At 39.9% G+C, this 22,005-nt stretch overlaps 1 protein-coding gene across 2 annotated transcripts in view; it reads left to right on the top strand.

The window, feature by feature from the left end:
- The window catches only part of INVS (inversin), a 160,199-nt gene that overhangs the window by 69,591 nt on the left and 68,603 nt on the right, over window positions 1–22,005 (top strand). For both annotated transcript variants that reach the window (XM_055123844.1, XM_055123846.1), the window contains 2 exons: window positions 16,756–16,929; window positions 20,123–20,290. In XM_055123844.1, coding sequence (XP_054979819.1) covers window positions 16,756–16,929; window positions 20,123–20,290 — 342 coding nt within the window. The remainder of the gene's footprint in view (window positions 1–16,755; window positions 16,930–20,122; window positions 20,291–22,005) is intronic.

Genomic DNA, 22,005 nt, shown 5'->3' with positions numbered 1-22,005 from the left:
GGTGAAGATTTTTTAAAATAATGGGGCTGGACCTATAGTACAGCAGGCAGGACATTTTCCTTTCACACAGCTGACCTGGATTCAATCCCCAGCATCCCATATGATCCCCTGAGCACCGCCAGGAGTAATTCCTGAGTGTAGAGCCAGGAGTAACTCCTGTGCATTGATGGTGTGACCCAAAAAGAAAAAAAAAAAAAGAAAGAAAGAAAAGAAAAGAAAAAGAAAGAAATAGAAAAAAGACATTTTTAAATAGAGATGGAAAATATTAATAATTTACATTAACATTTAAAATATGCCTACGGGCAGTATATTGTAAATAGCACAAACAAGTCAAGAAGTGTTTCTCTAATATTTGAAGCTGTGATCCAATTCAACTAAGTTGCTTCTGTCAGGATAACTGGAAGCCCAATATATAGCTTTGTTATTAACTTGAAGGGAAATTTCAGCCCATATTTCTGTGAGAACTACACTTTTTCATCAATTTAAATAACAGGTTTCTATATTGTGGATATAAGAACCTGAAGCAAAAAACAATAAAGGCATTCTATAGGAATTCATTGACTATATGGAAAGTACAATGAGGAGTATTGTTTTTTCAAAAAAAGAAAACCAAGAATTGTGATACATTTAATTTAGAAGAACTACTACTAGAATTCAAACATTTCCACAAACAGGACAAATTATAAAGCAGCACATATGAAAAATCCTTTTATCTGTTAACATTTCTTTCCCACTCCAACCATTAAACTTGTAGCATTACTTTTACCATCTCAGTTGCCTAAGTTCCCAAAAGGTAGAATGGTGGCAGGCAAGGTGGTTGGGGAGGGAACCTGGGGACACTGGTGCTGGGAAATGCACTGATGGAGGGATGCACGTTGGAATACTGTGTGACTGAAATCCAATTATGATCGGCTTTGTTATGCTCTAAAAATTTTTTTAAAAAAAAGAACTACAGATTTTAGATCAAAAAAATGCTTCCCTATATGTAAATTATCTACTGTGAAAAGCCATACGTTATATCACCCTCCCACAATGCTGGACCAAGTTAAAGTGCCACTCTAAATCAATGAGAATGCTGCACAAGCACAATGGAATTGTAGAATAAGTATTGCAGCATTTCGTAACTTTTTTAATATTTAGCTTTGTCTGAAATGCTCTTCACTGAGGAGCTCACCTTCATAATAATCTGAATTAAATATTTAAAGGACTATTTAGAGCTAAATATTTGGAGCTATCTTAGGGGGCTGGGAGATAGCTCAGAGGCTCTGAATTCAATCCTGGCACCACATGGCCTCCAGAGCATCGTGCTGCTCGAGATACCTCCCGCCCAAAAAATTAAAGCAAATAAAAGGCTCCTAGTAGGCAAGAAAAGCGCGCGCACACACACACACACACACACACACACACACACACACACACACAAAATATGGTATTAGGTAAGGAAGCCTCAGAGTCAAGGATACTTTCCATCATTTCTCCTCTCAGAGCAAAACCCAAGTTCTCATTTTTTTACGGTAATGCTTCCTCTCCGTTGTGCTGTTTAACTATGTGCCACTTGCTCGCTCTGTCTATTCCTATGGAAACCAAGTTAATGTACGGAGCCAAGTCCTGAAGGAGGAGGCATTGAGGAGATGTATGAGAGGGGTTCAGCCACAAAGCAATGAAAGATGTTGACTTTCTTTCAGTCAAATCCTCTTGGAGAGCCAGAATTTGTTCCAAGCCAGAAAGATGTTCTTGGCTGATGTATTGTCTAGCTGCTCTGCCAGATGGATGAACATCTTAAACTTGGAAAGTAACAAATAAAGCTCCTATTCTGTCTTGGACGTGCCATTCTTAGTTTTTACTTGGAGAATGATCAAGTAGCTAAGAAAAGTTTTAGAGATTGGGGTTAGTGTAGTTACCATCAGAGTTGCTGAGTAATTAGGAATTTACCTGTTATACATCAAACACGGGTCAGCCCCCCACTGTGCTATCAATTCCTCCGTCCCTCTCGGAGAGCCCAGCAAGCTACCGAGAGTATCGCGCCCGCACAGCAGAGCCTGGCAAGCTACCCGTGGCATATTCGATATGCCAAAAACAGTAACAATAAGTTTCACAATGAGTGACATTACTGGTGCCCGCTCGAACAAATCGATGAGCAATGGGATGACAGTGACAGTGACCTGTTATACATAGTCTTAAGCCTGACAATCAAAAATTTATTGAAAGAGCCAGAGAGATAGCTCATAGACCGGAATGCATGCTTTGCATGCAGGAGGCTGGGTTCCGTCTCTGCTTCTGCATGGTCCCCTGAGCACTGAGCGCTGCCACACACAACCTTCAAGTTCTGTGCCAGGAGTAACTTTCAAGCACCACCTGGTATCGCCCCAAAACTAAACAAAGATTTAACTCAAAAGGGTCAGAGAGCTAGCTCAATGTGCTGAATGCATACCTTGCATGAGGGAGAACTTACATTTGATTCCTGGAACCACATAGTCCTAAGCACCAGTGGGAGCTACTCTTTTTTTTTAATATATGCAAAATTAATTGATTTTATTTCAAAGTTGCTTGATCTATAACTGAGACAAATTTTATATTCAGATGAACAAGAGATACATTATAAAGTTATTCATCACATTTTAACATCACAGAAAAAAAAAGGATATACTACCAAATATCAGTCCCCCTACATAATACTTTTTTACTTGGTATAGCAGATCGTGTCTTCCAAAAATGGGTCCAATAGTATCTCCTGATCCACAGTTTCTAAAAATAGTGATACTGATCATCAAGAACTGGAGTTTGTTTCTTCCCCTGGCAACCAGTTGAACATTTATGACTGCTTTGAACAATGGAATGTAACAAAGTGATGAACTACAATTTTAGGGTTAGGACATAACTAATGCCATCTTGTTCTCTTGGGATGTTTGTTCTTGAAACCTAGTCATAATGCTGTAAGGTTGGCCTCATATCTCCAAATCAGAGGTCTATTTCAATAGAGATATTCTGGCTTTTAACTTTTGTTGAACTACCAGCCAACGATAGCAGCATATTGCCAACCATGTGAATTTAAAGTGTTGTTTGTTTGTTTTTGAACCACACCCAGCAGTGCTTTCTGGCTCTGTGCTCAGTGATCACACCCAGTGGGCTGGAGGGACCAAATGGGATGCTAAGGATCAAACCTGCGAGGGCCGATACAAAGCAAATGGCCGATACAAAGCAAATGGCCTTCCCATTGTGCTGCTTCTCTGGTACCCCAGTATGTTAAATTTTTATGTTTGTATCTTCAAGGTCAGGTTTGTATCCCTAACATTACTGAAATTTGAGAAAAAATTTCAAGAATTTATTAAGTTTTAAAAGACTTCAAGTAAACTTTCAGATTGCAAATAAAAAATTTTCTTATAAGGTATTTTTTTTTACACTCATCTTTTTTATTTGTTTCTGGGCCACACAGCTGGGTGTACCTGAGGGCTACTCCTAGCTTGTTGCTGGAGGGCAGGTCACTCTTGGTGTTTGGGGACCATGTGATGCTAGGGATCATATCTGTGTGCAAAGCATTTGTGTTGTTGAACTATGTTCAACTCCTATACTCTACTTTCTTTTTTCTAAAAGATCTATTTTCTGTTTATCATCTTTCTTAAAATAAGTTGGCCAGCATAACATTTAATGTTTCAGGGCAGATGTATGCTGCTGAAAGATGTGGACAATAATACTCTTCCGGGGAGCTACTCTTGAGCACAGAACTGGGAGTAGTTCCCAAACATTGCTGGATGGACAAAAAAAAAAAAACAAAAAGAGAAATTTAAGGGAAGGGGTAAAATATCTATGACTGGAAAATAAAGATAAATTTCCTTTCTATAGTTTAGCAAACAGATACCATTTAAAAGTTGGGTTTTATAGTTGCTTGTTGTTCTCATAAATATTTCTGTTATAGGCCAAGAAACCAGAATACAATGAGACACCTTAGTCAACTGATGTAAGATAATGATCAAAGCAGTTGGTCCTTCTCCTTTCCAATCCCCAAGTGTACTCAAAATCTGGTATGGTAGTAGAATCTCATAGCCTAGGTATAAGAACTTGTAACCATCTGGTACTGAGCCTTTTATGTGGATGTTTAGTTATCTTTATATTTGAACTAAGACATTGAGTTGTATGCACTTTCATTCAGACCAGAAATTCCTGTCTTTGGAGAAAATATTGAAGCAACTACTAACATAAATGTCTCATAACCCTGTATCTTGAATCTTGCCATCTCCTCCCATTTGTTGGGGCCATAAATATGCTACTTTATTTGCTAGACAGCTCTATAGATTTTCTTCAGATGCCCCAAACTGCTATTTCCATTTAGCTCTCAACCTTTTTAATTTAGATTGCTGGATTCACTCCCAACCTGGCCTCCCTGATTGAAGACTGGATCTGTTCAAATAAATTCTTCACTCAGCCCCCAGGGATTTTCCAGAAACACAGGTCCACTAATATCATTGCCATCTTAAATTCTTCACTGCTCCCCTATCTGTATAACACATTTTAGGCTATTTATAATGCTATATTAGTTTCTTGATTTCCTAACCCCTCAAAACATATTTTTACTTCTTATTTCATATTACAATAATTTGAATTATTTTCAGAGTCTGAGATTTGATTTTGTCCCACATTAAATGCTAAGAAGGCATTCTGCTACTGTTTCATGAATGCTGATTATTGACAAAATATTCTAGGATCAGAGATGAATGAGATTATTACAGCAGAGCAAAAAGCATAAGCCCCAACATGTTGGCATCATTCCCCTTGCTTCCAAGAACCAGGCAAGAGTGGAAGAAGACCCAGAAAGATGCTGAGTACACAGTGGGTTTCCATCATAGCTGAGAAACATTGAACTGCAGGAATCTACTGCTATTATAGTAAGCCCAGAGAAAGACATGACCTCATCCCTCAAGCTGATTGTTCCAAATACAACCTGGAAAGTTGCTTCAATAAAGAGTGGTTAAAACTTTGCATTCTTGATCTGAGAACAAGCAGGGATGAATAAGGTCCATGGTAAATCATCTCTCCCAACATCCATCTACATGTTCTTGACATAAGCATGCCATTCCCTCAACTACTCTAATTAATCTGACTTAACAGAGGCTGGGAGCAAATCTCTTTAATAAGTCACATACATTATTTAATTAATAGTGTCATCCAAGTGACAAGAGAGAATAAACCTCAGCATTGACTTCAACTATGCCCCTTGGTATCCTGAACCAAGTCAACTGATTAAGTCCCAGGGGAACCCATAGCTATTACTTTATATGACCAGAATGTATTTAAGATTAGTGTATCTATTATAATTTATCAAGGGAGTTTGATTGACTTCCTCATATGTGGTTTTGTTGCAAATAATTCTAGGAGGCAATAGATGGCCCACTCTTTCCAACATTTAAACATGTAACCTGAAAAGGCTGAAATCATTTTAGTTCAGGATTTCCTGTTAAACTTAGATCAAACTTACTTTGACTTGGCTTAAACATATGGGGATGTGGCTCTACTGGTAGAGCACATGCCTTGTATATGTAGAATTCTCAGTTCAATCCGTGACATCACATGATCCCCTAGCACCATTAGTTAACACTTTTAGACTCGAATACCATCTGGTATGAAACCCACCATAGCAACAACAAAAGAGAGGCTGTGCTGCCGCTGTATTTCTAAGTGCATGAGGGGGTTCAAATTCCGTGCTGCCTTGATGGCATTCAGCAGGCAGGATTCAGGACCATTCTTTTCTATGTGAACTTTCCTGATGCACAGTACGTGGAAAGGGGTTGAACAGACAGATTTCTATTCTCAACTTCTGTTTCATTCTTGCAGTGAACCCTATCTTTGTCTTCCTAGGACACCACAGTACTGGGTCCAGAGGGGCAGTGCTTTGTCCTCTGCTTTCCTTTCCCTCCCAAGATCTATGTGGGTATCTACTCACGTGGCCCAAGTTTTCAGGCTGGCAGTCTGTGACTTCCAAGAGGTGTGTCTTTCATTTACCATCTGTAGTATTCGAGAGTGGCAGGCCAGATTACTGGAGCATTGACAACAGTTGGTGAGTTAGTGAAAATCCTTCCCCATCCTTAGTTAGACATGATATTATCTATGTTAAGTGTGATGGATTTCATTTCAACTCACTGGAGGGACTTGCCTCGGCATAGTCATTTTTCCAGAGTCATTATTGAGACTGCACAAACCCCTAGTTGAGGTTGTACGCTCTCCCAATGGACACCTGGGTTGAATTTAGCCAAACCAACAGTTAACCAGGCTGACACATTCAGGAGAATCCCTGGTTGTGGAGGGCAGGTTTTCTTCCGTCCAATTACATATAAGTCAGGCTACAGCAGGGAGCAGGCACATCCCTTTATCTGCTTCCCTAGAGTAAGGTAAGTAAAGGCCAGGCCTATTTGAGTGGCTTGTTTAATCCTCTTCATCACCATTCACGTTCATTAACAGATTGAAAGGTGTGATTCTCACCTCAGGGAACTTGCCCCTCCTTGGGATCATATAGGTACAAAACCTGACTGGCAGGACCCTACCCTTGTTCTTACTCTTCAAGAAAATAATGTTAGTCTCTCATCTTTATGATCTCTGCTTCTAGGTCTTGTATTTAATTTTGTCTTACTATTTTTTGTGTTTGCTAATAACTTATCACTACAGGCTTACCATGGCTGTGGCATAAGACACAAGGCCACCAGAGACCCCAAAAAAAGTCTTTATTACTGATGACATAGCAAGTAGCAGGTTTGTGTTGTTTCTCCCCCAGAAACTAGGGGCCCAGCACAGAGATCCCAGATGGACATTGAACACACAGTGGATTTGCATGACATATCTGGATTTGGGGGATTCAAATATGAGTAGTAGGCAAGCTTGATCCTTGTCAGATGTCATGAAGGATGTTACTGGTTCTTCAGGCTTCTTGCTACAAACCGATCTCTAAGAACTGGCCCAGATTTTGCACTGAAGAACTGGCAAGAGTTTGCGTTCTTCACATACCCAATAAGTACATGCAGGAACACTCAGCACCAGGGCAGATTGCCTCTCCCAACACTTTGTGGTATTTTCAGGACTCATTTGTATATTCAACCGCTACTAAAAGTTTGATATAATGAGACTATTGATATTTGTGACCTACATACTCCCTGGGAAGAGTGAATCTTTTAAAAATTAATATGGAAAATGCCTTGAGAGTTTATAAATATACAATTATATAGATGTCATTAGAATTAATAATAACAAATCATGTTTCTACTGTTGCCACCTCAGTTTTCAAGAATGTGTCTTTTGAACTTAGTTGTATACTAAGTGAATAGTCAGGGCAAACATAGGCTTAAAGTCAAAGGCTGGAAAGCAATATTTCAAGAGAACTAATTCCCTCAGAAAATATGCAGTGGCCATATTTATATCAGACAACATAAACTTCCAATTTCAAAGGACAAGGATGGTCATTTCTTAATGATCAAGAGGTATGTGTATCATAAAGAACTAACATCTCTAAATATTTATGCACCTAATAATGGACCAGCAAAATATTTTAAATAAGTGCTAATAGACCAGAAGGAAGACATTGACAACATACATCGAAGTTGGAGAGTTTAACACCACTTTATCACCTTTGGATAGATAAACTAACTAAAACTCAGCAAGGAAACACTGGCTTTAAATAAAAATGGAAGATATGGGCTTAGCAAATACGTACAGAACTCTTGATCCAGAAAAAGTTGAATATTTCTCCAGTATAGCTGGAATATTTTCCAAGATAGAACCATATTTTGGGCCACAAAAGATATCTCCATAAAACCAAGAAAACAGAAATTATATCAACTATCCTGTCAGGTCATGAGTGTTGAAAATGGAATCAACACATTCCATTTTCTGAAGTTAATTATGAACAGAAACAGGGAAAAGACTCAGACACCTGGAAATTAAACAGCTCGCTGCTGAATAACCTGTGGGTCAAAGAGTAAATCAAAAAAGAAATTAAAGAGTTCTGGAAATGAATGAGTATGAAGATATGAGCTACCAGCAAAAACATTAAGAAGAAAGTTTATAGCAATGCAAGCATTCATTAAGAAGCAAGACAGCGCCCACATAAATAACCTAACTTCACAGCTTAAGTGTCTAGAAAGGAATACAAAACAAGCAAAAGGAGGGATAATAAAATTTAGAACAGAAGTTAATAAAATGGAAACCAACAAAAACAGTCCAAAAATCACCAAAACTAAGAGCGAGTTCGTCACTCTGGTGAGGGATGTGGTGCTACAACTTTTATGTGTGAAACTATACCAATGACATTTTTTAAACTGTGGTGCTTAAAATAAACTTTTTGGGTTTTTTTAGACCACACCCAGGAGTTACTTCTGGCTCTGCACTCAGAAATCACTCCTGGCGGTCCTTGGGGAACCATATGGGGTGCCGGGGGACCGGGGCCAGCTGCATTTAAGATAAGCACCCTACCCACTGTACTTTCTTTCCAGACCCACTTAAAATGATTTTTAATATAATAACAAAGAAAATATCATCTTTTATATTATGAATTAATTTCTTCTAGAAGAGCATAAACAAATTGCCACACAAAGAGAAAGTCATACTGTCATCCCCGTTGCTCATTGATTTGCTCGAGCTGGCACCAGTAACGTCTCCATTGTGAGACTTGTTACTGTTTTTGGCATATTGAATACGCTATGGGGAGCTTGCCAGGCTCTGCCGTGTGGGTGAGATACTCTCAGTAGCTTGCTGGGGCTAGAGCGATAGCACAGCGGGTAGGGCGTTTGCCTTGCACATGGCCGACGCAGGTTCAATTCCTCCTCCTCCACAAAGAGAAAGTACTTGTAAAAAACAAAAAAACAAACAAACAAAAAGAATCCTAGGGGCTGGAGTGATAGTACAGCGGGTAGGGCGTTTGCCTTGCACAAGGCCAACCTGGATTCAATTCCCAGCATCCCATATGGTCCCCTGAGTACCACCAGGGGTAATTCCTGAGTGCAGAGCCAGGAGTGACCCCTGTGCATTGCTGGATGTGACCCAAAAAGCAAAAAAAAAAAAATTAGTTTCCAGAGCATGTTAATAACTGATACAGATCAGCAAGAAAATGACAAATGGCTAAGTTGATAATGAATAGACAATACTGAAGGGTTATTCAAAGAGGAAACATTCTATGAAAACATTTCACCTTAAACAAATGAAAAATAGTAAAACAGTTGTATACCATTATGCTGGCAAAAGTTATGCAGTCTGACAAAATCAAGGGTAGCAAGAATGTGGGAAGACAACTTATTGATGAGAATAAATTGGAATGCAGAAAATAATTTCAACCTAGCCATTTTCTAAATTCTTGTACGTTAGGAAATATATGCAAGAAAAAATAATGTTGTATTGTTTGTAAAAGAGAAAAATGAGAAACATCCTAAATATTTCTCTAGAGAATTATGAATTCAAAATATTACTTTCATATGACAGAATACTTAGTGAAAGTGTATAAACAAAAACAACTTGGATAGATCTCAAAAGTGTTGCTTTGATTAAAAAATGGCAAGTGACTTAAGCAGAAGTATTTATATAAAAATTTGAACCGTGTAAAGTAATATTACTAACTCATGGATACATACATTTGTAAGAGATAAAAGCACTAAAACATCCACTGGGATGATGAATACCAAATTCAGAACAGAGTTTCTAAAGACAGAGAGAAAAATAATAGAATAGGAGAAGGGCAGAAAGAGATAATTGGCCATATCTATCATATTTTATTTCTTAAAAGTGAAAAATGTGAGCAAAATATGAAACGTTCACATCATCTTTATCAAGATTAAAAGGCTAGGATTGGAAAGATAGAGCAGGAGTTAATGCACTTGCCTTGCGCACAGAGGACCCTGACTCAGTGCTGCGGCACCACATATGGTTCCCCTCAAGTCCTCTCAGGAGTGATCCCCAAGTGCAGAGCCAAGAGTAAGCCCTGAGCACTTGCAAGCACCCTCTACCAAAAAAAAAAAATTAGGGCCAGAGTGATAGTACAATGGGTAAGGCATTTGCCTTACACACAGCCAACCCACGTTCAATCCCCGGCATCCCCTAAGGTCCCCTGAGCACCACCAGAAGTAATTCTTGAGTGCAGGCCCAGGAGTAATCCCTGAGCATTGCCAGGTGTGACCCACAAGGGGAAAAAAATTAAATGACAATATGGTTTTTCTAAAAACAGAAATTTGTCTTGGAAAACTGAACGGGCAAAAAATATAGGTTTAGTGTCAAGGAAATAGCTCAAAGGTAGGAGTACATGCTTTTCTTGCAGTAGGCCTGGGTTTACTGCCCAGACTGCACTGTTGATAGTGACACCAGGTATAGAACTGGGAGAACTGCCAGGAAAAACCCTAAAATCAATATATGTGTATGGATATATATATATGTATATATTCTTTACATTGTGTATGCATATGTATCCATATACACATATGTGGATTTGTATGTGTATGGTTAAATGTCGGCAGAGCCTGGCAAGCTAACCATGGCGTATTTGATATGCCAAAAACAGTAACAACAAGTCTCACAATGGAGACGTTACTGGTGCCCGCATAAGCAAATCGATGAACAACGGGACTAAAGTGCTACAGTGCAGAGCAGTACTATGGTTTAATGTGTCAGTTGGGGGCTAGTGAGTATAAGATAGAATGCTTGCCTTTCATACAGCTGATCCCAGTTTGAACCCCTGACATCGTATATGATCCCCCAAGAACCACCAGGGATCACCCCTGAATACCATCAAGTATGGCCCAAACCACCCAAAAAAACGGTACTTGAACTTAACTCATTCCCTAGATTTGTTCCTAGTGTTGCTCTCCAGGTTAGGGAATATCTTTGTGTGTGTGTGTGTGAAGTAGTGGGTACCCAGAAGTGTTCAAGGGTCATTCCTGCTCTATACTCAGGAGTGAGCCCTGGCAGTGCTAGGGGCCCATCTGTGGTACCTGGGATTCAAACCAGATTGGCCTCCTGCAAGGCAAGTGCTACCTCTCCAGCCCTGGGAATTATGTTCTTTTCCTTTTTTTTTTAGATAATTATACTCCATTTTATGCATTTGCCTGAGTGATCCCTGAGCACAGGGCTAAATGCCATAATCATTACTTTACAGGTAGAAAGAATACCTTGGTGTTAATAATGACAGGAATATTGAGGTGAGGATTGTAACTACTTAATCAAAGAAAAACAAATCACATCTTGTTCCATGTTTCAGAGACATTAGGAAGTGGTTTTACCTTTCAGCATCATGACAGACATGAGCAGATTAGAGTCATGATCTGACTAGATCAGAACCTTCTGGAATGTTAACTCTCTCCCTGCTGCTCTCCTACACTTTTCTTACTTTTGATTTTTTAGTTTCTTCAACTCATACTATTTTAAACCCACTCAGAAATATATAGACAGTGGTTGGGATGATAGTACAGCTGGTAGGGTGTACTGTACAGCTGGTCACAGTCACTGTCATCCCGTTGATCATCAATTTGCTCGAGCGGGCACCGTTACTCTCGGTAACTTGCCGGGCTCTCCGAGAGGGGCAGAGGAATCGAATTCAGGTCGGTCACAGTCACATGGAAGGCAACACCTTGTCGCTGTGCTGTCACTCCAGCCCATACAGCTGGTAGGATATACTGTATCACGTTCTATCCCTGGCACACGCTAATCCCTCCTAGGGATCCCTGAGCACTGGGCTAGAAGTGAGTTATGAGCATAAACCCCCAAAAAAATGTTTTAAAGAAATAATAAAGTAGATCCCTAGTCTTCACCTCAGAATCATGTTCTTTGTGGCCCTAAGAGTTGATTAACTTCCAAACTCTTCCCCAAATATTTTCATTATGAGAGTAAATCCCAAAATATAAGTAATCCTAGTACCAAGCAGTGTTGAGAGAAGGTGGAGATTTTTTGTTTGTTTTTATAAAACCTCTACAGGATTCAGAGGAGCCTATGATATGGCTGCCTTTTCTGCTGACACTGGAAATGTTTCTCTGATTTTATCTCTTAGAATTTTCTGTCATTTCTGCTCATTCTCAGAACTGTGCTGCATGCATTGGGCACTTAATAAATTCATGTCCATGAGACCATGAATGCTGACCTTTATTCAGATACGTTGTGTTGTTTCTAGTCCATGACTTTGTATATAGTATATAAGATCTTTTGGACGAGGGGGATCTGGTTTATCATATATCTGCTCCACCCAGGCTAAATTTTTTACTAGATAAACCTTGTTCCTACAGAGTCATTATGTTAGGAATCTCTCAGTAGCACTGTAGCACTGTCAGTGTTCATCGATTTGCTCAAGCGGGCACCAGTAATGTCTCCATTGTGAGACCTGTTGTTTCATATTGAATACGCCATGTTCAGTATAAAAAAATAAAAAGCACATTATTCATAGCATTCCAGCTGTTTTTACTTTTAGCTATTCCGATTCTTGCCTCTCTTTTTAATAACTGAACTATGGGGACACTTCTTGTTTCCACTCAACAATCTGTTTTGCTACCTTCTCTATGTTGGAAAACTGTTTATAATAAAATTAGTAAATATTTACTTTGTTTGCTGTTGTAGGTACTTTACAAATACTATCTTTATTATTTCATGCACATAATAGTCTCAGAAACCATGATTGTCCTACTTTACAAATGAGGAAATAGAAGCACAGGAGGACTATTTAATCTGTAAAAGAATTCCTGTACTGGGGGCTGGAGAGATAGCACAGGGGTAAGACACCAGCCTTGCACACTGCCTACCTGGGTTCAACCCCTGACACCCCATACGGTCACTTGAGCCTGCCAGTAGGGATCCCTGAGTTCAGAGCCATGAAGGCTTAAACAAAAACAAAACAACAACAACATCCCCATACTTGTGCTAGGAACCAAAGTGAAATCTATGTCAAAGAGTTCTTTCATAAGTGCAGACATTTTACTATTGCCTACTTCATGATAAGGCTCTACTCAATGTGATGAAATGAATACTACTACTGAGATGTACCATGTGATGTGTCCTCCAGAATAATGTTGAGTCTAAGTATTTGGAGCACCCTTCTGTAAGTCAGTGGGCAACCCCTCCCCAGTATTATTCTAGTTTCTTCCTTCTCCTTCCCGTTCCCTCTAATTTCAAAATCAAAATGATTGTCTAAATATCTGTAAAAGGTCATGATGAATTATTCTGTAATATTTGAAATGTTATATTCAGAAAGGTCAGACTTCAGTTTTGATGTCGGGTAACAGAGATTTGTTTCCCCTGGTTACTTTTTCTTTTTTTCAAATGAAAACCATGGCAAGAGAATTAGAGCAGAGTGCCCCCTTGAGGAAATTTTGGCACCTTCCTTTACAAAAACCGATGCTGGAGTGAAATGGGAAGTCCAAATAAATTATAATACGTTACAAAGTGGGAATAATTTCAAAAAATATGTAAACCAACAATTATGTTGTCCACCTTAAGTGTATACATTGATGAATGTTAATTTTCTTTATAAAGCTTAAAAGTACATAACAGTAACCAAATCCCAGATATTTGAGAATTAAGAATCAAGAATCTTAACTATTATGCTCTAATACAGCAACAACAGTAGCACTGCATTATAGCACTGTCATCCCGTTGGTCATCGATTTGCTCGTGCGAGCACCAGTAATGTCTCCATTGTGAGACTTGTTGTTACTGTTTTTGGTATATCGAATATGCCACGGGTAGTTTGCCAGGCTCTGCCGTGGGGATGGGATACTCTCGGTAGCTTGCCGGGCTCTCCAGGAGGGATGGAGGAATCGAACCTGGGTCGGCCGTGTGCAAGGTAAACGCCCTACCTGCCATGCTATCGCTCCACCCACAGCAACAGTAAATAAGAATTTTTAAATTGGGGCAGAGAGATAGTACAGCAGCTAAGATACTTGCCTTACTTGCAGCCTGAGTGGGTTCAATCCCCTGCACCCCATATCTCCCAGGCCCTGTCAGAACTGATCCCTGAGCACAGAGCCAGTAGTAAGTAAGCCTTGAGCATCAAGCAGGTATGGTCTCCAAACCAAAACTTACAAACAAAAAAAAAGTTTTTTTTAACTAAAAAACCTACAGATGGGTCCCAAAAGGTAGGACATTGGGTAGGGTGCTTACCTTTCACACAGCTGACCCAGGTTCAACTCCCCTGAGCACCACCAGAATTAATTCCTGAGTAAGAATTACTCCAAAGCCAGAAGTAAGCCCTGAATATCATCAATCGTGCCCCCTCCTCAGAAGGAAACAAAGCCTCCAGAATATATATTTTATTTCTTCTTGATCATTCAGTTCTCCAAGTAAATTCATTAAGAAGCTATTTGGGGCCCAGAGAGAGAGCACAACGATTAAAGCACTTGTCTAGCATGCTGCCAACATAGATTCAAGCCCTGCCATCATCCCCTGAGCACCACTGGGAGCAACACTTGAGCACAGAGCTCCAAGTGTCCCCGCAGGTGTGTGCCCTGGCCCCACCTCAGGATCCACAGGGTCGGGGGATGGTAGTGGCAGGACATAGTCCAAAGGACTGGACTGCATTCTGGACCCCTGTGTGCAATCCCTGGCATGCATACTCCCGTAACACTGAGCCAGGGGTAGCTCATCACCCCAACCACCTCATGGTGTGGCCCCAAAACAAAAACAAAAGAAACCTATTATGTGTCAGGAATTATGCTGAACACAATCGTCACTGCTTTGAGTATTGAGAGAAGTTGACAGAGAACTTAATTGTTCAATACAGCGTTGGCATTGATTAAACTGTGATGCCAAACTCCAGTCAGAATTGGGACTATGGAACTAGATCTCAGGACAGAGAGGAACTATGTTTCAAGTGCTTTGTTTCCAAGTTCTCAGATTGTACAGATACACTACATAATGATGACACCGGATCTCTGCCACGTATTGCTTTAGTTCGTATAGCTAATGTTCTTTACCCAGATGGAACAGAGTGGAATCCAGTGAAATATTGCTCAGCTGGGGCTGGAGCGATAGCATAGCGTACAGCATTTGCCTCAAACGAGGCTAACCCAGGTTCGAATTCCAGCATCCCATATCATCCCCTGAGCTCAGCCAGGAGTAATTCTTGAGTGCAGAGCCAGGAATAACCCTGTGCATCGCCAGGTGTGACACAAAAAAAAAAATGAAGAAAAGAAATATTACTCAGCTACTTTGTAAACTCTGTGCATACAGTAGTAGATGAGTGAAAAAAAACAAAACAAATGATAGTCGAATAAGTATTTTTCTTTCACTTATCTGAATATTACTTTAGCAGACTAATTAAACATTTTTTAAAGGGAATCATTTTAGTACTTTGCTCTATCATTTTTTATTTCTTTTTATTTCTTTTTTATTTATTTATTTATTTATTTTTTGCTTTTTGGGTCATACCTGGCGATGCACAGGGGTTACTCCTGGCTCTGCACTCAGGAATTACCCCTGGCGGTGCTCAGGGGACCATATGGGATGCTGGGATTTGAACCCGGGTCGGCCGCGTGCAAGGCAAACGCCCTACCCGCTGTGCTATCTCTCCAGCCCCCTAATTAAACATTTTAATTTTGCTTTCTATTTTATTTCTTGTTTTTCTAACTTTATTTAAACACTGGTTTACAAAGTTGTTCATAATACAGTTGTTTGGGCCATTCAATGTTCCAACACCAATCTCACCACCAGTGTGACCTTCCCTCCACCATTATCCCCGGTTTCCCAACCATTCCATAAGCCCATCCTCTAAGACACAAAATAATGGAGCAATAGCACAGCGGTTGGGCTTTCCGCCTTTCTCTCGGCCATATGCCAAAAACAGTAACAATAAGTCTCACAATGAGAGACGTTACTGGTGCCCGCTTGAACAAATCGATGAGCAACGGGATGACAGTGACAGTGACAGTGTGCTTGTTACAACAAAAATGGAAAATGGAATTATCAAAAAATAGTGCACAATGATACTTGGAAATGATCACTCTGGACAAGAACTGTGAGCTGAAGGGAGGTAAAGTGATAAACCTGATAACCTTCCTGTAACAGTATTGCAAACCACAGTGCCTAAAGGAAAGAGAGAGAAGAAGAGTGTCTGCCAGAGAGACCGACTAGGAGTCAGGAGGGAAACTTGGCAAATTGGTGGTGGGATTGTACACTGGTACAGGTATGGGTGTTGAAACATTATATGATCAAAACCAAATCAAGAGCAACTTTGTGACAGTGTATCTCACAGTGATTCACTTTTTTTAAGTAATTCCATTACATAGGAGCATAAAGTACATTTTATGAAAAAGGTATTTATTCATTTTTTTTAAAATTGTTGTACACAACGGTGTTGTTAACATTGAGAATTTACTGAGCTGTCTGTTGCTAGTTGAGCCTGCTCTGTTACCATTTTCACTTGCTGAGCTTAGTGGGTTTCTGTTACCTCTCTAATGCCGTGCTCCCACTGAGCTGTCAGTATTGTGGAATTTGAAGGTGCCTGCAGCTTCTCCAGGAGTTGTAGAACTGGGAGAATTCTTTGGCTTGGCATCTCTTGAGATTAGTCGTGAAGCTGAGCCATTTACATGATAGGGACTGTGGAGAATGGGTGTGGCTGCTGTAGCCTCGGCAGGTTGGTGATTTAGACCACAGGAGAGGGCCGAAGGGTTTTCAGCCCAAAGACCCGAGTACCTGCAAGTTTCATTGTCTTGGCGTCTCCTTTGAGATTCCTAAAACATTTTTTAATTAATCTTTTTTCTTTTACTTTAAGCTAAGTATCATCCTATTGTCTTTTCTTTTTTTTTTCTTTTTTAGGGAAACTATCGCTTCATGAAACTCTTACTTACACGTAGAGCAAACTGGATGCAGAAGGATTTAGAGGAGATGACACCCTTGCACTTGACCACCCGACACAGGAGCCCCAAGTGTTTGGCACTTCTGCTGAAGTTCATGGCACCGGGAGAAGTGGACACACAGGATAAGAACAAGGTGATGCAACTGTCAAGGTCGAACAGTCAGAGCCAGAAGCAAATGCTTCCTGTCCTGAATGAGACTTTAAGGAAGAACCCGAAATAACACCTTCTCTGTGGTCCTAGGCGGTGTGCTAAGGTGCACAGGGTTCACAGCCTGAGCCGAGATTGGAGGTTTCCAACTAGGTGTCTCCAATTACTTGTGTTGTGTTCGTGGGGAAATTGCTTAGCTCCTCTATACTTCAATGTCCTGGGCCTCAATTTTGTGGGAGATAAATGAGATGACACATAGAAAAAGTTTAGCACAGTGCACAATGCAATAAATTGCTCACTATAGCCAAATAATGATTTTACAACCGACATTAAAAAGAACAACAGCAAAGAAAAAAAGACACCTAATTAAAAAATAGGCAAAGGTTTTAAATAGACATTTCTCTAAAGAAGGTAGGCAGTTGGCCAACAAGCACATGAAAAAGCTCTCAACAGGGGCCAGAGTGATAATACAGCAGGTGAAGTGTTTGCCCTGTGCACAGCTGATCCCTAGCATCATATACAGGCCCCAACCCCGAAGCCCCCAAGAAGTAATTCCTGAGTATACACCCAGCAGTAACCCCTTAAGGAAGGAAGTATATCACACACACACACACACACACACACACACACACACAGATAGCATCTTATGCCCTTTAAGAAGATTATCATCATCATATAAATAAAGAAATAAAATGACAAGCATCATTGGGGCTCTGGAGAATTTTGAACCTTATGTATTGCTGGTAGGAAGATCAAATAATAAAACCCTGACAAAGAACAGTAAGGAGGTTTCTCAAAAAAATTAGTAAAGAATGCCCATGTGATCCAGTAATTCTACTGCAGGCTAGAGACCCAAAATAAATATGTATATCCATATACATAAGCAACTTATTTAACCATAGTCCAAAAATGCAAACAGCCCAATGACCACTGACATAAAACTAGTATGCATGTATATGTGTGTGTTTAAAGAAACAGCATATTACATGCAATATTAATAGCAAGGTTACTTATCTTTAGATTGAAAGTAGTTCTGACAAATACAAACAAATGAGACCGAGAGAGAGAGTGCTCAATGGGTTGGGGCAGATGTTTGCATGCAGGTGACCCGGATTCACTGCAGGGTCCCTCACGCACTATCAGGAATGACTCCAGCTCAGGCCAGATGTAGCCCCAAACAAACAAGATGTAAAACAGTGGGAAAAAATGAAATTTGAAGACTGCTATAAGCAAAACACTAGTTAAGTGGAATGTTAGACACAAAAGGAAAAATTCTGTATGATTCCACTTATAAAATACCTGAAGTAAGTCATCAAATTCATAGGCATGGAAGGTAAAATAATATTTGCCAGGGCTGTGGGGAGGCGGGACTCGGGAGTTGCTGTTAGATAGATACGGGGAAGAAATAAATCATAAATAAATAAATAGGTATGGAATTTCAGCTGCGGAGGATGAACAAGTTCTGGGGATGAGTTGGGCTACCACTTGTACAACAAAGCAAGTGCACTTAATGCCTCTGAACTGTACACTTACGTGCAGTTAAAAAGGCAAATTGTATATTTTACCACAGTAAATAAAGGGAATTACTAAAAAAAAAAAAAAACATAGAAAATATAAACTCAAGTCTTTCACTTTTTCTTATTTTTTTAGGTCTTTTAGATTCAACAAAATCTCAAGGTATAATATTGCATTTCAATAAACATATGCAGAAAAATTAGCATGGCGAACATAAAAGAATTACCGATACTGTACATATTGTTTATTGGAAACACTGTTGTAGGTGGAGTAAGAGTTATGGCTCAAAGGCAATGCAAGAACCTGGGTTCAGTCCCCAGGGCCCCCAAAAAATGTAGTTAAAAGCAAATCATTGCTATTATATTTATGACCTTTTTTCCTTACAGCATTACTAAAAAATGATGAATTTCTAGTAATGCTTCATAGTAAATGCCAGTGGTACACTTTTAATGAATACCAATTAAATGTTGATATTTAATGTGACAAATGAGTTTGGTTCCTGCTGTTAGATGATCTAATTCTAGATTGAATTGATGGCAAAACTACTTGCGAAGAATAATGTATATCAGAGCAGTTTCAATTGTTGCCTTAACAAATCTCTTACTAGAGAAACAGTTTTTACTAAGGCATGTTGAGAATAGTAGGGGAAACTTTAAAGCAATATCAACAAGTTCAGGATATTTATTTTAAACTTTCATCTAAAGCAAATGTTGCTTTATTTTTCAAAATGTTCTTTTTTTTTTAAGAATTAGGTCTAACAATTTGTTTTGTTTGTTTGTTTTGTTGTTGTTGGGCTGGAGCGATAGCACAGCAATAGGGCGTTTGCCTTTCATGTGGCCGACCCGTGTTCTATTCCTCCCTCCTCCTGGAGAACCTGGCAAGGTACCGAGAGTATCTCGCCCAAACGGCAGAGCCTGGCAAGCTATCCGTGGCGTATTCGATATGCCAAAAACAGTAACAATAAGTCTCACAATGAGAGACGTTACTGGTGACCACTCGAACAAATCGATGAGCAACGGGATGACAGTGACAGTGACAGTTTTGTTGTTGTTGTTTGTTTTTTTCTTTTTGGGTCACACCCGGCAATACACAGGGGTTACTTTCTGGCTTTGCACTCAGGAATTAGGACTCCTGGCAGTGCTCAGGGGACCATATGGGATGCTGGGAATTGAACCTGGGTTGGCCACGACGTGCAAATCAAATGCCCTACCCTCTGTGCTATTGTTCCAGGTCTAACAATTTGGTTTTTTAAAATTACAAACTTAGGTTTTTCTTTCATGTAAGAATGAATTCTTTAAAAAAAAATGAATTCTAGATCTATCCATTTCTCTTTTTTTTTTGTATTAAAATTGGAAACATTCTATGAACTGTAGGTGTGTGGCGCAATATTAAAATCATCATGTTGTTGATAATTAGTCATAATCTATTGTGCTGCTTTATCCATGTTCAGTTTTGTCATTTATTAATACCCACTTACTTGAAGGCCTGTCCTTATTAGGTGGCCATATCTGGCTGTCAGTCAAGTTAAAATCTCAATTTGGAAGTCCAGAGAAACAGTACTAAGCCCCGAGCACTAAGATAAAATACCAAACTCCCATAAGAGTGACCAGTAACATCTTGGAGAAAATGTTGTTACTAAGATTTTAAAACTCTCGGTGTTGCAGCAAACTGCCCTGCACTGGAGTGCCTACTACAATAACCCTGAGCACGTGAAGCTGCTGATCAAGCATGATTCCAACATCGGGATTCCGGACGTGGAAGGCAAGATCCCTCTCCACTGGGCAGCCAACCACAAAGACCCGAGTGCAGTTCATACCGTGCGGTGTATTCTGGTGAGCATGGGCCCGGATGGCCTTTGCAGAGCCATCACTACTAATGAAAGCATCAGTATATCCAAAAAATACGTATAACATAGAAACAAGTTACGAAGCAAACGAACACAGCACATGTGGTGCTGTTACCCAAGAAATCAAACACTCCAGATTGAGCTACAGAATCATTTTATTTGGTAGGGGGAGTTGGGGGCAGATATTCAGCAGTGCTCATGGGTAACTCCTGACTCTGTAGTCAGGGGTCACTCCTAGCAGGGTTTAGGGACCATGTGTGGTGCCAAGAGTTGGTTGGTTGCAGGGCAAATGCCTTACCCTCTGTGCTATAGAAATCAAAGACTTTAGTAGCTATATGTAAAACTACATTAGAAGCTTCCTATGTGCCAATTTTCAAATGTTCTCTGTCCCCCCCCCGCCCCAGCCATGCTCATTCCTGCTTGCCATCAGCTACTCTCCAGAGTTTATATTTGTCATTCTGACTCCGTTTGATGTGTATTTTCACTAAATAAACACCAAAAAAAATGAATTTTTGTAAAATACTGTAGCACTACAGCACTGTCGTCCCGTTGTTCATCTATTTGCTCGAGCAGGCACCAGTAATGTCTCCATTTCACAATGGCTTATTGAATACTAAAAATGGAAAACTACAAACACTGAGGTACTCACCGCTCAGTTTTAAAAAAAGTACATTGCCATCTTTTTTTTTTTTTTTGGTGTCTTCTCTATCCCTCCGAGTGTCATTTTGTTTTCTCTTTTCTGACAGGTTCCTCTGATCTGCTATTTAGTTTTACAACATAGATTGGTAATTTCAGTGATTACATTTTCAACCTTTGAGAGTTCTATTTGGCTATTTTTCAAATCTGCTGGTCTTTTTTGAGAAAATTCGTGCCTTGCTAACTTTTTAATTTATTTTTTCTTATTTTCATGAATGGGTTGGAGCAATAGCATAGCAGGTAGGGCGCTTGCCTTGCACACAGCTGACCCAGATTCGATTCCTCCACCCTTTTTGGAGAGCCTGGCAAGCTACCGAGAGTATCTCGCCCGCACAGCAGAGCCTGGCAAGCTACCCGTGGCGTATTCGATATGCCAAAAACAGTAACAACAAGTCTCACAATGGAGACCTTACTGGTGCCTGCTCGAGCAAACTGATGAGCAACGGGATGACAGTGACAGTGATACAGTGATTTTCATGAATAGTTATTTTATGATTTTTATGTAAACCCTACTCTCTGAAGTCCTTAAAAAATAGTTCTTATTTATAGTACATAATTTCCTCAGTTTTGGCTGATTTATATTAGTAGACCCCAGAGCCTAATATGCCATCCTGGTATATTTTACTTCTTTTTTTTTAAGTACTTATTATACCTTTCCTACTCTCCTTTATAAACTAGACTATCTGTACAGGCAACTCTAAATCTGGGATGGCTCTTCAGAGATTTCTCAGATTGGGGCACAAAGGCTCAATTTTGGTTTAGACCTAATCTGAAAGGTAACATGACCTTGGGTGAGGTGACTCTCTTCAGCGGAAACAGTTCCAGTGGCTGGCAGCTCACGTCATCTGCAGGCAGCACATCCAGCTGCTGGGGAAATAAGTTCTTCTGCCTCGAATAGAAATCTGAATAGTGCATTGTGATGTCTGCTACAGAGAGCTAATAGAATCTGTAGATCTCTGAATAAACAGATCATCGATTTGCTCGAGCAGACCCAGTAAACGTCTC

Source organism: Sorex araneus, chromosome 1 (genome assembly GCF_027595985.1).
Source record: "Sorex araneus isolate mSorAra2 chromosome 1, mSorAra2.pri, whole genome shotgun sequence".
In the NCBI taxonomy this organism is placed as follows: domain Eukaryota; kingdom Metazoa; phylum Chordata; class Mammalia; order Eulipotyphla; family Soricidae; genus Sorex; species Sorex araneus.
Note: the sequence above shows the minus strand (reverse complement) of the source record. Positions and strands in the feature narration are given on the sequence as shown.